This window comes from Hyperolius riggenbachi, chromosome 9 (genome assembly GCF_040937935.1).
Source record: "Hyperolius riggenbachi isolate aHypRig1 chromosome 9, aHypRig1.pri, whole genome shotgun sequence".
Taxonomy (NCBI): domain Eukaryota; kingdom Metazoa; phylum Chordata; class Amphibia; order Anura; family Hyperoliidae; genus Hyperolius; species Hyperolius riggenbachi.
Window position 1 is genome coordinate 236938201 of NC_090654.1, and position 18587 is coordinate 236956787.

At 44.2% G+C, this 18587-nt stretch overlaps 1 protein-coding gene across 3 annotated transcripts in view; it reads right to left on the reverse strand.

Moving 5' to 3' along the window:
• ATL1 (atlastin GTPase 1) overlaps window positions 1–18587 on the reverse strand; it is a 116998-nt gene that overhangs the window by 87302 nt on the left and 11109 nt on the right. The window contains exon 1 of one of the 3 annotated variants that reach the window (XM_068254174.1): window positions 10757–10842. The exons of 1 other annotated variant lie outside the window; for it this stretch is intronic. In XM_068254174.1, coding sequence (XP_068110275.1) covers window positions 10757–10790 — 34 coding nt within the window. In that variant the 5' untranslated portion in view covers window positions 10791–10842. Of the gene's footprint in view, window positions 1–10690; window positions 10843–18587 lie in introns of those variants that run through there. One more of the 3 variants, XM_068254173.1, reaches the window with a different exon arrangement.

Genomic DNA, 18587 nt, shown 5'->3' on the forward strand with positions numbered 1-18587 from the left:
GGTATCTATTGACATTCCTACTTGTATTTGTACTGTTAAATAGCCTGGTCATCACAGGGAGTCTGCTCACGTTCTCCCTACTGCAGGATTGTAAGGCATGCTGGGACTTCTGCTTCCTCACCAGCAAAAGGTACCAAGCAGCCCATCAGTGGCTTATCCCCTATGAAGACAGCCTGCTGGTAACAGACAACCTCTGCTGGTGTCTGGGAAAATAACTGCTTCCAGTAATATCGCACACAGGAGGAGGTCCTGATGGTTCTTACACAGCGTATATCTTGTGGACGCTTTGTAAAGATATCCATATGCCTAAATTTACAGTCTATAAGGCACAGAGAGTATCTGCAATGCTGAAGACCCGCCCAAGTCTTCATGCTTTCCGAAACACAGACATTAATGGATTTTCCACATATAAAGTAGCACGGGGCTATAATGTCTTTATAAAATCATATCTGAAAGGATAACAGACACAGCATAGATATCTGGTTAATGGACGAGTGATGTAATAGGAAAGATCAGAATAGCAGGAGGAGCTGACATAGATAAGTCATGTTCAGAAACACCCAGACACTCATGAAGAACTTGGCGTACTGAAGTATACGTGACCAATTCATAAGCTTATTGATTTCACAAAGACCTGGCTTTTTGTACCCATATTCCTCCAAGCAGTGCAGCAGTACTGACAAGAACATATAAACAAGAAATGTGCCACAGGAAGAGACTGAAATAAAACTTTGCAGGGGCTAAACAGATTTGGGAGCAGCCAAGCAAATAATTGGCAGCTGGTTAATTAATAAAGTTGCCAGTTGACTGGCAGATCCTGACTAAAGGGGCCCATACACTCAGCCGATTTTCTGGCCGACCGATCGAACCAAATCGATCGATAGATTGATCGATTGCAAATCGGTTGGCCAATCAACCGATCGATGGCCGATTTCGATCGATTTCGATGGATTTCCATCGAACTGGCAGGGTGGAAAATCTAGGTCGATCTGACGAGATTGCTTATCATTTTGCATTGGACTTAATGGAAATCTGATGGCAAAAAAATGCCATCAGATCGAATTTCAATAGATTTCAAAGTGAAATCTATTGGAATTCTATCCTGGTTAAAAATGTTCTAAAAACACATCAGATAGATCAATGTTTCTCAACATTTTATTGGTATGTACCCCTTTTAACACCCTGTACTGACCAAGTACCCCCTAGCATAGTAAACATTATCACAAGTACCCCTTGACAAATATATATTTAATCATAGTATATGATAATTGGTTCTAAACAATTTCCAAGCATTTACTATTGCTTTTAATCAGCTAAAATACAAATTTGGAGTTGTTTATATAAGATTTGTAATTTTCTAAAACGCTAAATGTGTTATTCTTGGCTAAGTATATGAAGCCAGAGTACCCCCTGGAACCATCAGAAGTACCCCCTGGGGTATGCGTACCACACGTTGAGAACCTAGGAGATAGATCATCAGATGCATTTCTTATCTATCTGCTGCCAATCTGACGAGTGTATGGGCACCTTAAGTTCCAATTCAAATCAAGATCGCAATTAGAATACTGAAATTGGTGTTAGGGGAAAGGACAAAGGTGGGCCTGTAAGGGAAGGATGTGAGTTTTGTCAGTGTCACTTAGCTGCACTCAATCTTAGGGCTTAGGGCCACTGGACATCACAATCGCTGAGCGCTTTGGCTAGCGATTTTTGGATGATTTCCAGCACTTTTAAATTGATTTTTAATTTACTGCTAGCACTTGTACAGTGATTGTGATTCAAATACCTAGCTTTACATGTAGTGATTTAATTTTGCATGTAATCTTGTAGAGTACTGAAACATGTTTTTGCATTTACATTTGATTAGCTTAGCTTTGTGTTTTTCTACACGTAGCACTTCCTATTATCCTGCCATTGAACTGCGAAGTACTTTGCACTAAATTTAATGGGTGGCTATGACTAAATACTATCTACGACACACCATAAAGACAAATGAAACTATTACAGTGCACACATAAAAGCTAAATTAAATTATATTAAAGTGAACCTCTGGACTAAAAATCTACTCAGCAAAACTAAATAGGCACGGTGTTTCTTTAACAGTTTCACAGCATCAGAACTTTGTTTTTCTTACCAAAGCATCATTTTTAGCTGCATTTTTAGCTAAGCTCCACCCATCAAAGAAAAAAAGCCCAGGCTTTTTTTTCCCTGATGCTGTGCAGAGCATGATGGGATTTCCTATGTTGATAATCACGTTGCCTAGCAACTGGGAGAGGTGCTCAGGACACAGGACAGTTGGAACTGTGTATCATGCTCCCTGTCACCTCCTTTCAACCAAAAAGATGGCTGCCCTCATGAAATCAAACATTTGCCTGTTCTTTTAAAACAGTGTGGGTAAGAGATTATATTACCTATCTATTTTAATTAACATGACTAATGTAACTTAATGACAGCATGTTTGTTTAGGCTGAAGTTCCTCTTTAAGATGCATGTTAAATCAGCAGTACAGTACAGTATTGTTCTGTTTTAACTATCAGAACAGGCAGAATGTTTTGAATTAGGATAACACCATTTATTGGCTGATTTGAAAAGATTTAGAAACTTGGGGCCTGATTCACAAAGCGGTGCAAAGTGTTTGCACGCCTGTGAAAAGCCCTTTATCACGCCTAAACTCAGGTTAGGCGTGATAAGAAGAAACTCGCGCGATCTCCCGCGCGCAAAGTTTTGCGTGCGTAGCGCACCACGCTGCGCGCGCAGTGCACCGTGCTTCGCGCGCAGCGCCCATTGAGCCCGCGTGCGCGTTTGCGCGCGGGAGCTTTGCGCGAAGAGCAGCACAAATCGGTGATAACTCAGTGGTGCAAAGGTTATCACGCCTAAAGTCTTTTAGGCGTGATAACTGGGTTATCACCGCTTTGTGAATCAAGCCCTAAGACTTTCTAAACATTCTATTTATAAACATCACCTATATCACCAATTGAGGTGGTTTGGATGACCATCCAATGACCCTTATTCAATTTTCTCCTAAGTTTTTTCCTTGGCCCATATGCAATTCCTTTTTTCTCCTGAGTTTTCTCCTAGGTGATACTTTTAAACTTATTAAGGGCCCTTTTCCACTAGTGGCGTTTGCGATGCTGAATCGCAAAATCACAAACCGCTAGTGATTTTTTAAATCGCTACGGTTTGCTAAATAACATAGGAATCGCGGTAGGTTATTTCCACTACCGCGATTCGTTTTTGGCTCAAACGCGATCGCGCTGCTGAGCGATATTTGCCGCGATTTTGCTATGCACACTACAGCATAGCAAAATCGTGGGCGCAATCGCCGGAGCTTTCCTGCATTTTGCGATTCAGCAATCGCTAGCGATTGCTAGTGGAAAAGGGCCCTAATAGAATGCATTTTAGGCCACCAGAAAGCAAGAAAATACTTTAAATTTTGCTAATAGTACTTTTTCGCCTACTTTTTGGTACTTTTTTAGTTGAAAAGTGCTGCAAAGTTATTTTAAATCGAAGATGAAAAATCATCTCTTAACCACTTGCCGACCGCACACTCATACCGTGCGGCGGCAAAGTGGTAGCTGGAGGACCAGCGACGCAGATCTGCGTCGCCAGGTCCCTCCCTAATTAATCAGGAAAGGCCGTTTCCTGTTAGATCACGGAGCGGGTCTCTGTGAATAGCCTGCGCTGATCGCGGCTCGCAGACTAAATGTAAACGCAGGAGACGTATGTCTCCTTTGTTTACATTGAACTACGCTGCTGCGCAGCAGCGCCGTAAGGCAGATCGGCGATTCTCGGCCAATCAGCGGCCGGGGATCGCCGCCATGTGACAGAGGACAGCCTGTCACAGGCTGCACAGGACGGATAGCGTCCTGTGCAGCCCTGATCACCAGGGGTGAGAGGGTGGAGAGGGAGGGGGGGAATTTCGCCGCGGAGGGGGGCTTTGAGGTGCCCCCCCTCGCAACATGCCTGCCGACAGGAGCGATCAGACCCCCCCTGCACATCATCCCCATAGGGGGGGAAAAAGGGGGGCAGATCACAAAAGAACAGAGCTGGTCCTTAGGGGGGGGGGGTAAAGGCTGGGTCCTCAAGTGGTTATAGAGAACCCGAGGTGTGTTTAAAGAATTGTATCTGCATACAGAGGCTGGATCTGCCTATACAGCCCAGCCTCTGTTGCTATCCAAAACCCCACTAAGGTCCCCCTGCACGCTGCAATCCCTCATAAATCACAGCCGTGCTGTGAGGCTGTGTTTATATCTGTAGTGTCAGTCTCAGCTGCTCCCCCGCCTCCTGCATAGCTCCGGTCCCTGCCCCCGTCCCTTCCCTCCAATCAGCAGGGAGGGAAGGGATGCAGGCGGGGACTGGAGTTCTGCAGGAGGCGGGGAGAGCAGCAGACTGACACTATAGAGATAAACACAGCCAGCTCTGACAAGCTGTTTGTCAGCAGCGTGGCTGTGATTTATGAGGGATTGCAGAGTGCAGGGGGACCTTAGGGGGGTTTGGGATAGCAACAGAGGCTGGGCTGTATAGGCAGATTCAGCCTCTGTATGCAGATAATATTCTTCAAACCCACCTCGGGTTCTCTTTAAGAGAAAACTCAGGTGAAAAAGTGAATTCCACATGGCCCCTTGGCTCGTATGCAATTCACTTTTTCTCCTTAGTGTTCTCCATGTTGATATTTTCACTCGTTGTCAATTACACCTCCAGCAAGCAAGAAAATACACAAAATCATTTTGAAAGTTCTTTTTCTACTACTTTTGGTACTTTTTTTTTATTGTGAAATGCTGAAAAAGTATTTTAAACAAAAGATGAAAAATTATCTCCTAGAAGAAAACTTTGGAGAAAAAGGGAATTGCATATGGGCCCTTATCAATAAAATGCCTTTTAAGTCAACAACAAGTTGACAATACTTTTTCACCCACTTTTTGGTACTTTTTCAATTGCTGAAAAGTTATTTTAAAGAGAACCCGAGGCGGGGTTCTTCCATCGCAATCCATATACAGAGGCTGGGTCTGTCTATAGAGCCCAGACTCTGTTGCTAGTTAGTTCCCTCCAAAGCCCCCCCTGCGCGCTGTCAGACCACATAAAACACAGCCCTGCTACGCGGCTGTGTTTACCTCACTACTGTCAGTCTCGGCTGCTCCACACACACTACCCTCCTTACCCACGCATCCTTGAATCCCTATCCTCATTTGACCGGTGGAAGCTGCCGCCCTTCCCTATGACATCACAAGGCATGCTATGGTAAAACGCCATCACTGTCAAGATATCACCATTGCCAGTGAGAGGGAAAGCTTTGGCATGCGACCAATCAAGCGGGAGTGCTGGCACCAGACCGGCCAATCACAGCCGCCCACTGTTCCTTTTGCTAATAGGTGCCAACGATCTTGTGGGTGGGACCATGGCACCATCATTGGGCCAATCACTGCACTCAATCAGTAGCAGTGACATCTGATGGTCACTGCTACTGATCGAGTGCAGTGATTGGCCCAATGACAGTGCCGTGGTCCCGCCCGCAAGACCATCGGCACCAGTTAGCAGGAGCAGCAGGCAGCTGCGATTGGTTGTTCAGATGCCAGCACCACTACCTGATTGGTTGCATGCCAAAGCTTTTCCTCTGACTGGCCATGGTGATCTCTTTTCATGATTGGGGGGTATTCGTTCCCAAAAGTGGGCGGGGGCAGCGCTTCCTTCAAAGTTTGCTTTAGGTAGCATAAAGTCTATAACCGTCCCTGACAACACGTACAGTCAAACGCTCCTATTTGGGCCTACTTGAAGGGGTAGTCAGACTGTGCCTGATCATCCTGCAGCTCTTGTATATCTATTGGTGGTAGATTAAGGTAGAATGAACAACAAAAAATGGTAAACACAGGAACATAATCACTTTCCTTTGTAGGAATAGACATGATACTGGAACCAACGTAAATAATCATTGCTGGATTTTTTTCAAACCTATGCTATGCATGAATGAATTTACCAGCAGCTAACTAGAACTCAGACATCTGTCCAAGCTGTGCTTTGCCTGTTGCAATGACAGTGTGGTACTTTAAATATCTCACCAGGATGACATCACTGCTCTCCAGACACATCTTTCCCTGCTGTGTAACGCTAATGCTTTGTGTAGGTGAAGGCGTCACCCCTCTCTGCAGGCAGCAGACACGCTATGTACATTCATATCTCTTGTTTTGTATAATCATTTCAGCGATCTTAGCATTTAGCTCAAGACTGTCCATGTCTCAGTTATAAAGTTTGTTTAGCGGAAAGCAAGATGCATGTTATGGCATTTCTATCAATGAATAATTTGTCGTAGGCAAAAATGTTCATTTTTAAGAAATAGTGAGTAAGGTTGGCCGCATGAACAAACATATATTACCAGCAGACCATATTGTGATCCTGTCTACAGGATGGCACTGGTTAAAGGGCTGGGCGTACCCATTCTGCAGGACAGAACTGGATCACCCTCAGAATACAAGATCACTGAGAGTGATGCCAGGATACTGCACTGGCATTTGTGGCAGGATATTGCTATATTGGCAACATAAAAAGCAGGGTGGCAGAGTAGGAGTGAGGTCTGGTCCATTACCATTGACCACCTGCCAGAAAAAAACTCTACAGCTAGTATGACCTTATACAGAGGTGAAGGTATGAAGTATGGTTATACAAGGCTGAACACGTTGTGATATGAGCAGCTAAAGTAACCAGAAAGGTGATACAGGATGAATGGAAGACTTAATGAAGTTATGTGAAATAATAGGTGGGGGAGAAGCTGCGTCTGGCTGCAAACTAGCACTGGAAACAGGAGCCACATTTACAAAAAGGGAGTAAAGGTGCTTTTACACCTCTCGATCTGCCATCAGACTGACCATCTGGTAGATCACTCCCCGATCAAATCTGATCAGTGAGGGATCTATTGCCTGCTTACACACTACGGACAGATTTCCAATAGGTTTCAACATGAAATCTGTTGGAAATCTTAAAGCGGACCTAAACCCAGGACTTCCTCTCTGTTCTAAAAGGTAAGCAACAGCATAATAACCTGTACAGAAAAAAAATACGCTTCTTTGTTACAGCTTATAGAGCTCCTCAGAGATGCTGCATTGTAGTTACTTCCTGGTTTGCTGGGAGCACAGATAGGGTTAAACTCCTGTGTTTACATATAGCCTGTCTGAACGTAACACCGCGGCACAGTTCAAATAGAGCTGACAGCTGAAATTACAGTGGCTCATTGCTAGTAGATAAAGGATAATTAGACAAGTGTTATCTCTAAATAAAAAACAGGATGGGTTTATCTGAGCTTTCCTTCTCTCCTGAGGAAGAGTTTAAGTCCTCTTTAACTGCTGGACTGCCCTACCATGTAAAGTATCAAATCCCCTCCACCCCATGGTGACTGTTGCAGGTTCACCTGTCATGCCAGCTTGACTCCTGGCCACCTCCTGTGCCCAACTTATAACACTCCAAGCGGCTGTATCATGTGACACTGACGCATGTAGTGACATCGGTACATTTGCCAAAGTCACGTGGTACAGGCGTGTGCAGTGGCAATTCAAAAAGACGTCCAACACAGAAGGAGGCTAGGAGTTTCACCAATATGACAGGTGAGCCTGCAACACTCCCCATTGGCCTGGGGCATACACATACACTTGGAGGGAGCCTGGCCAGGGGTTAGTCGGTCTCTGGGAAATTGAACACCTCTACCACTGCACACCCGATCAAGCCCTTATGACAGAGATTTCCCAGCATGCTTGATCGATGCTCTCAATCAAGGTCGGCCAGAAATCAATTGGGTAACTATGTTGCGGTATCAATATCTGCCAGATGCGATCATTATGATCATATCAGCCTGATATCGGTGGTGAAAATTTAGTAATGTATTATCTCCATTACTAAGGCATCTCCAAAGATTATACAAGCATCTCCAGTAAGGTTACCCTAATTCATCCAACAAAACTGGACTGAATTAATTAGCAATTGCCTATTACTAAGTAGTTAGGATATGCCACCCTTACCTGGGTTATAGCAGATTATAGTCAGAACTGCTGAGAGTTATATGAACCAGTGGTTATGAGATTGTAGTTGTATGCAGTGTAGTTGCATGCAGAAGCTACAACAACATTATTTCTTTATTACAAATAAAGGACAGCCTAAGTTTATTAGAACTGCTACCTGCAGGTGATGTTGAGATTGCAGTCACACAACTGTTAGTTTATGATTTTTTCAGCAACCCCTACACTTCCAGTATGACCCAGGAGAGGGCTGCAATATTGTATCTCAAGATAGGAGAAACGTTAAAGCAGGATTGTCAGACACAAAATCAAATTCAATTTACCCACTTCTCTGTGCTTATTATACAGTCTACATCCTGACCTGCATTACAAACATTCCAATATAATCATAAATGCGCCTGCTGTGATGAATCTTATCTCACTTAGCCTGGCTCTATTCTAGTACATTACTGGGGAGAATGAAGTTTGTTATCTCACCTCTTACTTACTTGTACCCATAGTGTGTGTAAGTATGTGGAGGACTGGGAAGGGGGTAGTGTCACAGGTTGATTAGCCTGGGTCACTAAGGCTAAAAACGGCCATGGGTGAGTAGATGTTCATGCATATCATTATCCCCATTTTAAGTATTTATATAGCTCCGACATATTACGCAGCGCTGTACAGACTATATTGTCTTGTCACTAACTGTCCCCCAGAGGGGCTCACAATCTAATCCCTACCATAGTTATATGTCTATGTATGTATCGTGTAGTGTACGTATCATAGTCTAGGGCCAATTAACCCTTAGCCGACCGAAGGTGGTGGCAGCCCCAGGACCGCTCCACGCTGATTGCTGTGAACGGCCTTCTATGGGGCTAGCAGGAGATCGTGCGTGCTGCTGCGCGCGCATCCCTGCTTGGAAGGCGGAGCTCTGCTACACCTTCAGTCTCCCAGTGGTGATCGCCACTTGGAGACTATTAGACTTCCGTCTAATTAGGCTGTCCAGCTCGGAGATCTAAGTCACTCGGCTGTCCCCTCCAGAGGGACAAAAGAGGTCCACTGTGATAGGCTGAAGCCTATCACAGCTGATCGCACTGATTGGCTGGCGGGGGTAGGGAGGGGGAGAGGAAATAAAAAAATAAATAATTAAAAATATTAGGAAAATAAAGAAATAAATATTTATTAAAAGAAAAACCTAACACCTGGGGGGCGATCAGACCCCACCAACAGAGAGCTCTGTTGGTGGGCAGAAAAAGGGAGGAAGGGGGAATCACCTGTGTGCTGAGTTGTGCGACCCTGTAGCGAGGCCTTAAAGCTGCAGTGGCCAATTTTAAGAAAAATGGCCTGGTCTTTAACACTGTGGCCCTCAAGTGGTTAAGGGGGAAGCCAATTAACTGGTCTGTATGTTTCTGGGAGGAAACCGGAGTTCCTAGGGGAAACCCACACATACACAGGGAGAACATACAAACTCCATGCAGATAGTGCCCTGGCTGGGATTCAAACCAGGGACCCAACGCTGCAAGACGAGAGCGCTAACCACTACGCCAACGTGCTACCAGTTATCCCCATAACTGAACCTTGAAGTCCTATTTCAGGCTCACATTTTTTCATGGATTTGCAAGTCAATTATTTTTTCACATGTACTTTAAGAAAAAAAAATAAAGATTACCTGTTGCATCAGATCACAAGCCCCAGCTCCACTCTCTCCACAGCCGGGTACCTTCTCAATCCCCTTCCCTTATCAGAATTTGGCCATGTTCCAGTCATGTGATAACCACAACAATGCAGCAGTCCACATAGCAGGTGGGTACGTCTGACTGTGATGCTCACCACAGCCCCACCCCTGAAAATGACCGACAATACTATGGATAGGTGGTCAGTCACTAGGTAGGAATGGCCTGCCTTGCTAGTATAAGGACTGTACCACTGCAGACATACATAATGGGAGGAGGGGGGAGGGAGTGCTGGGGGCCAAAGAGGCATCAGGTTTTCTTCAGTAAGTAGCTAGGGACCTGTGATCTTTTCTGCAACAGGTCGTTCTGATGTTTATGCTGCTAAGAAGGTTTTCAGAGAAACATACACTATTTAAAAAAAAAATATTACTGGCTATTAGAGGAGTTACTACGGTAATACATTATAATCATGCGTGAGTTTATAAAAATTCCAAGTAACCAAAAACTGTATGTGGTCCTGTTAATCAGGCAGTGATGAAACTGATATTTATCTCATGGAATGAAAGGTGAGTATATGGTGGGCTACACAGGCTGCAATCCCTCCTTGTAATCCAGTCTTTCAGACATCTTCATTGTTAGAGCCTTTCCTTTTTGTACAATATGGTCTACATTTAGTAGACAGTACAACCAGATTGCAATGTGTGTAGGTGAGACCAGCTGACATTGAACCTTTAAATAACACAGTTATAAAACAGCGATTAGCATCATCTCTGAAGAGTTGAGCAGCAGCTGAGATCTTGCAGTTTCATTGGCTGGCCTATTCTTCCAGTGTAAATACACAAGGAGTGAAGATTCATCCTTGCTAAATGTATCCCTTTCCTTATCACACTACTGGAGAAAGCACCCTAGCAGGATGCCATGGCTACATTGTGATGTATACTGCACAGCACTTACAGACACAACATGACACAATGCATGACACAGTGCAAATACAATGGATTGCACGGAGCAGAGAACACACCCTGGACACAAGCTGCAGACTACCTGTGTGCCTTTTAACCCCTGACATCTCAGGCTGGAGATCCCGTGGGGCTGGAATGTCACACTCACCCCAGCTGTTCCTCTCCTTACGGTTTCTCGCCATGGCAGGGTGAGGCTGTGGTCAGTCGGAGGGAGTCTAGGCTCTAGTGATGGAGCCTGGGCTGATTCTGCAGGATGAGAGATGCTAGGAGAAGGAGGAGGAGTAGGAGGACCACAATCACGTGTTCAGCAGAGCTCAGAGCAGTGATTCTACACATATAGCTAGAGCGAGACAGAAAGAGAGGGGGAAGAAGAGGGATCCACAGACTAAAATATCCAGCGCCTACTCATGCAAACTTCCCTTGTAGTATTTCAGTGTCTTTCATTTAAATATAGTTACCATCTGCCCTGCATTTCCAGGTTATTTGTTCTTAGGATTTTTGTAGCTATCCTTGAACTGAACTTAGAATTTCTCACTATCCAGGTATTTCTATTTATTCCCATGCAATCAAATTCTCTTGGAACATGGTAGTGCAGGTGATTTGGTGAAGGTAGTGTTGTCCCCAGGTAGTGTGGTCTCCAGTTTAAATCTCAGCCAGGGCACTATCTGCGCAGAGTTTGTATGTTCTCCCCGTGTCTGCGTGGGTTTCCTTCGGGCACTCAGATTTCCTCCCACATCCCCAAACCATACAGATAAATTAATTGGCTGCCCCCTAAATTGGCCCTAAAATATAATACATACACTACACCACCGATACATAGACCTATGACTATAGCAGGGATTAGATTGTGACCTTCTCTGAGGGACAGCTAAGTGACAAGACAATATACTCTGTACAGCGCTGCAGAAAGTGTCAGCTCTATATAAATAATAATAATATGTGTCTTCTTATAGAAGTCTATGTTAAGGTGGTCAATAACGATACGATCCCACAGCTGATCTATCGTCGCAGTAATAGATTGGAAACAATCGGTTGTGCCCATTAACGTACATATTCCCACTAACCAATCCGATCAGATTAGTGGAACTGATCTGTTTTTTTGTTTTGTTTGTTTTTTTATTGCTCACACTGATTTGATCGGATTGGTTAGCAGAAATTCGGAGGTCAATGGGCACCATCAATCGTTTCTGGCCGATTACCGCAGCAATCGGTAACGATTATTTGGCTGCAGATTTGTATTGTTAATGGCCACCTTTACAGTCAACCACAGCGTTAACACTCACAGGGTGAATTAAGTGCAGAATACAGATTATCTTGTTACAATAGCACCTGTCAAGGGGTGGGATATATCAGGCTATAGTCAATGGTCAGTTCTTGACGATGTGTTGAAAGCAGAAAAAATGGTCAAGCCCGAGGTTCATCCAGATTCCTAGACCTACAACTACAAAAGACTCCCAAGAGCTCTCATGATCTTGCCTTTGTTTCTGTTGATGTGAGAGAATTCCGAGCCTATTAACAACCCCCCTCCACCCCTGCCCTGAGGTAAAGGTCCCCGCTCCAGGAAAGCCAACTGCACACTGAAAACATTGGCCTATGGGGTTAGGGGCGGAGCCAACACAGCTGTTGTATTGCCATAGAGGCAATAGGAAAATATTTTTTAAAGTGAACCTTAAGTGCGAGCAATATGGAGGACATATTTATTTCCTTTTAAACAATACCAGTTGCCTGGCAGTCCTGCTGATCCTCTGTTGCTTATGCTTTTAGCCACAGACCCCCTGAACAAGCATGCAGATCAGATGTTTCTGACATATATCTGACAAGATTAGCTGCATGCTTCTTTCAGGTGTGTGATTCAGGCACTGCTGCAGCCCAAAAAGATCAGCAGGACAGCCAGGCAACTGGTATTGTTTAAAAGGAAATAAATATGACAGTCTCCATATCTCTCTCGCTTGAAGTTTCCTTTAAATGAAATTAAAATGGTGGTGCCCATATTCCTATCACTTGAGGTTTCCTTTAAGGATGGGAAATTCCCTACCACGTATATTAACATTTTGGTGCCCAATCTCACCTCTGTCAGCATCCACACTATGGTAGACTAGGCTCTGAAATGGGCAGTGGTAACCATGATGGAGTAGAAACAAGCACAGTGGGCAAGCTGCTTCAGGCAGGGGTCACACTTACCGGCTTTCGTGCGCGTTTTCTGCACAGAAAAACTGACTTCAACTGAGAACTCATGTTAATCAATGAGCTAGGTCACACTTGAATGCAGATTTCGCACACAGAAAAAAAACTGACATCTTGCGCAATTTGTCAGTTTTCTCTATAAATTACATTAGCTGTTGTAAGGTAGAGGTCACACTTGTCTTTCAGTTTTCTGCAAAGTGTAGAAACTGAAAGACAAATGTGACCCCTGCCTGAGTGTCTTCTTTCATGTGTGACAGTTTTATGAGTTTGTGTGTATTATCATTGACGAAGTCAGGTAGTTTAACCTCCCTGGCGGTTAATTTATTTTGCCAAATGGGCAAAAATCCTTTTTTTGTTTTTGTTTTTTTTGTTTCATGTAAAGCTACCAGAGTGGTAGCTACATGAAACACCACTAGAGGGCGCATGTGTCCCTCTAGTGCGATCGTCGCCGGCATCAATAGCAAACAGGGGAGCGCGTATATAACGCGTCCCCTGTTTGGCTTCTCCTGTCGCCATGGCAACGATCGGCATGACGTCATGGACGTCAGCTGACGTCCTGACATCAGGCGCACTCGATCCAGCCCATAGCGCTGCCTGGAACTCATTGGTCCGGGCAGCGCAGGGCTCTGGCCGGGGGGGCCCTCTTCCGCCGCTGCGTGAAGGCGATCGAGCTGTGCGCGCGGCTAGCAAAGTGCTGGCTGCGCGCACAGCACTTTGAATCGCCCCAACAGAGCCTGAGAAATCCTCCTGCGCGGCATAGCCCGAGCTCAGCTCGGGCTTACCGCCAGGGAGGTTAAAAAATTCCTTTGGTGAATTTTAATTTATTAGTTAGAAAGAAGAGAAAAATGTGCAAAAAAAAAAAAAGAAAAAGAAAAGAAAGAATGATAGGAAGGAAGGAAGGAAAGAAAGAAAGCAAGAAAGAAAGAGAAAGAAAAAAAGAGAAACAAATAAATAAAGGAAAGAAAGAAAGAAAAGAAAAGAAGAAAGAAAAGAGAAAGGAAAGAAAGAAATAGAGAAAGAAAGAAAGAAAGAGGCAGCACGGTGGTGTAGTGGTTAGCGCTCTCGCTTTTCAGCTCTGGGTCCCAGTTTGAATACCAGCGAGGTCACCATCTGCAAGGAGTTTGAATGTTCTCCCTGTGTCTGTGTGTTTCCTCCTGGCACCCTGGTTTCCTCCCACATCCCAAAACATACAGATACATTAATTGGCTTCCCCCTAAATTGGCCCTAGACTATGATACATTCGCTACATCATACATACATAGACATATTAATATGGTACATGCACTACATGATACATACGTAGACATATGACTATGGTAGGGACTAGATTGTGACAGGGCTGTGAAGCCGGAGCAATTTTGAGTACCTGGAGTCGGAGTCGGGAAAAATGCACCGACTCCTAATGAATTTAAACTGTAATTAAAGTAGACATTATGACAAAATGTTCTATTTCTCAGATAATAGTCATCATAAATAATTTATACATACAGTAATAGCTGTGCTTAATCCACAAAAATGAAATAAACCAATCAAAAAATAGTTACTTGTGCTGCTTCAATAAAGCAGTCCCCGTATTTTTAAAGTCAGATATACATATCTGATTGTGACTGTATATATGATGTGTACACAGGAATCTCTTATATATACTAAATAACATCTATGCTGGAAGAATAAAGCCTGATGTGTAGCTGTGTCACTAATAGAGATGGTCAATGAGGTGGAAATAATTTTGCGTTGATGCTATTTTATGCAAATTTATTCACTCCCTTTGCTGGTGAAGTCAAATAATTTGATATGTTGTTAAAATTTGGTTTGGTGACTACGAATTAAAGGGTACCTGAGACGGATGAAAAGAAAAGTTTTATACATACCTGAGGCTTCCTCCAGCCCCCTTCAGGCCAATCAGTCCCTCGCTGTCCTCCACCACCACCTGGATCTTCTGATATGAGTCCCGGTAATTCAGCCAGTCAGCACAGTCCAGCCGTGTGCCGCTCCCACAGCCAGGAGCATTCTGCACCTGCGCAATAGTGCTGTGCAGGTGTAGTACGCTCCCGGCGGTGGAGTGTGTGTGCATGCGCACTACTCCAGACTGGCTCAAGTACCTGGACCCATAGCAGAAGATCCAGGTGGCGGAGGAGGACAGCGAGGGACTGATTAGCCTGAAGGGGGCTGGAGGAAGCCCCAGGTATGTATAAAACTTTAATTTCATCTGTCTCAGGTTTACTTTGTTACACAGTAGTACTATACTCTACATATGCACTCCCCACAGAGCTGCAGGGAATCCACTGAGAATGTTTTGCACATTGAACACAGAAGTGTTGTCTATCACCCATAAACCTGGTTCAGATTATACATGAAGAATGTGTAATAGAGGAAGAATCCCCTCATTCCCCTGCAGAGTACCTGCACATCACTCTTACATGTACCCACAGTTACATTGCCTAGGGCCCGATAGATGTTCTTTGTTCCGGTCTGTACCTTTTACAAGTACTCTTACCAAGGACAGAAGATCAGCCAAATAGCCAGGTAACTGGTATATGTAATAACAAACAGAGGCGCTAACAGGATAAAAAGAGAACCGTATTTAAAACCAATAAAACAAGGGGGGCAAGGGTGGACTTACCTCCCCAATATTCAAAACACAACCACTGTGATCAAATTGCAAAGAACATTTAATCTGTACTCCAAAAACAAACAGTTGCAACGCGTTTCGCGGGTCTCAAGCCCGCTTCCTCAGGAGAGACCCGCGAAACGCGTTGCAACTGTTTGTTTTTGGAGTACAGATTAAATGTTCTTTGCAATTTGATCACAGTGGTTGTGTTTTGAATATTGGGGAGGTAAGTCCACCCTTGCCCCCTTTGTTTTATTGGTTTTAAATACGGTTCTCTTTTTATCCTGTTGGCACCTCTGTTTGTTATTACATATTGTTATCCACCTGGTGGATGGGTGCGGATACCCACTTTTTTTCCTACTACAGAGAGCGACTTCTTAACCTGAGTGGGGACAGGTCTAATATCTCCTATATCTCTTATTACTTATTACATCGATTCTCATCACCAATAATACACTATTGGGGGCTCCCGTCTCTATGTTTGTCTCCTTACAGTATATACAGGTAACTGGTATAGTTTAAAAGGGAATAAATATGGCAGCCTCCATATCCCTCTCACTTCAGTCGTCTTTTAAAATTCCTAAGCGTTGGCAGTTAAGAGATGCATTTTATGTTACATACTTTGAATCAACAAGATTGTAATATGCAAATTAGAGGAGCCTGAGTCGGTGGAATCCTAAACTGAGGAGTCGGAGACGGTGGATTTTTGTACCAACTTCACAGCCCTGGATTGTAAGCCCCTCTGAGGGACAGTTAGTGACAAGAGAATATATATATATATATATATATATATATATATATATATATATATATATATATATATATATATGCAGGGGTGCAGCTAAGGTTTTTGTGGCCCCAAGCGGACTGTAGGAAGTGGCCCTATCCGGCGAGAAATGGGTGTGGCTATCCCACATAAGTGGGCGTGGCCATGACATGTGGGTGGAGCTGGAGGGCGGATTGGGGCGGGGCTGTTTGCGGGGAAAATGGATGTGGGGGTGATTGCGCCGCGCGCAGATGGATTTGGCCATGACATTGTATGGGCGGAGCTTAACCGTAGCACAGCAAATATAGCCAACTATGACCATTAAATAATAAATGCAGCAACAGTTACCCCAGACACCAGAAAATAAAAACGTAATTTGTGCAACATTTCAGCAGAAAACAAACGCAATTTGTGCAACATTTCAACAGAAAACAAACAGAATTTGGGCCACATTTCAGCAGAAATCAAACGCAATTTGGGCCACATTTCAGCAGAAATCAAACGCAATTAGGGCCACATTTCAGCAGAAATCAAACGCAATTTGGGCACAGTTCAGCAGAAATCAAACGCAATTTGGGCACATTTTCAGCAGAAATCAAACGCAATTAGGGCACATTTTCAGCAGAAATCAAACGCAATTTGGGCACATTTCAGCAGAAATCAAACGCAATTTGGGCACATTTTCAGCAGAAATCAAACGCAATTAGGGCACATTTTCAGCAGAAATCAAACGCAATTTGGGCACATTTTCAGCAGAAATCAAACGCAATTAGGGCACATTTTCAGCAGAAATCAAACGCAATTTGGGCACAGTTCAGCAGAAATCAAACGCAATTAGGGCACATTTTCAGCAGATATCAAACGCAACTAGGGCACATTTTCAGCAGAAATCAAACACAATTAGGGAACAGTTCAGCAGAAATCGAACGCAATTAGGGCACATTTTCAGCAGAAATCAAACGCAATTAGGGCACATTTTCAGCAGAAATCAAACGCAATTTGGGCACAGTTCAGCAGAAATCAAACGCAATTAGGGCACATTTTCAGCAGATATCAAACGCAATTAGGGCACATTTTCAGCAGAAATCAAACACAATTTGGGCACAGTTCAGCAGAAATTAAACGCAATTAGGGCACATTTTCAGCAGATATCAAACGCAATTAGGGCACATTTTCAGCAGAAATCAAACACAATTAGGGAACAGTTCAGCAGAAATCGAACGCAATTAGGGCACATTTTCAGCAGATATCAAATGCAATTAGGGCCACATTTTCAGCAGAAATCAAACGCAATTTGGGCACAGTTCAGCAGAAATCAAACGCAATTAGGGCACATTTTCAGCAGATATCAAACGCAATTAGGGCACATTTTCAGCAGAAATCAAACACAATTAGGGAACAGTTCAGCAGAAATCGAACGCAATTAGGGCACATTTTCAGCAGATATCAAACGCAATTAGGGCCACATTTTCAGCAGAAATCAAACACAATTAGGGAACAGTTCAGCAGAAATCAAACGCAAATAGGGCACAGTTCAGCAGAAATCGGACGCAATTAGGGCACAGTTCAGCAGAAATCAAACACAATTAGGGAACAGTTCAGCAGATATCAAACACAATTAGGGCACATTCTCAGCAGAAATCAAACACAATTAGGGAACAGTTCAGCAGAAATCAAACACAATTAGGGCACATTTTCAGAGCTGCAAAAAGAAAAAAATTTACTCACCTGGCAGTGGCACTGGCAGAAGTCTTCTCTCCCCGTCTCCTCTCCTGGCCGGCTCCTCAGGCGCGCAGTTCCCACGGAGCTCCCTCCCTCCTCCAATCTCCTGCGCTGATTGAATCAGGGTTACGGGAAGATGGCCACCCGAAGCCCTGTACTGGAGGCATATAAATAGTCTCCAGAGCAGGGCTTCGGCAGTGGCCATCTTCCCGTAGCCCTGCCCTGCTCTGCTCTGCCAGCCCCGCGGGGCTGCGGGGAAACAGTGACGTCACGCCGACGTCACTGAGCCGCCGAGGCCCCTACGATCTTGAGGCCCCAAGCGACCGCTTGGTTCGCTTTATGCCTCGCGGCGCCCCTGCATATATGTAATGAATATGTATATGTAATACAACCGTTTAGCCTATCACATTGTTGGAGGGAATGTTTATAGTGCCATATTTTTTCTTGTCTGTCAGTGGTAAATATGTTGACCAGCTGCTGAAGGGGGCTCGAGCTTACTTTTACACATAGGTGCAGAGTGATTGTCCTACAGGAGGAGAGCCCGTGGTAGGTTAATCACACTGCACCATTTCCCCTTGCATATTACTCTGCAGCAGAGGCGTATCTAGAGGGGTGCAGGCATGGCTTATGCCACAGGAGCCATAAATTGAATGAAAAGAGGTTTGCACACCTGGTTCACACATAGATTTGTTCACA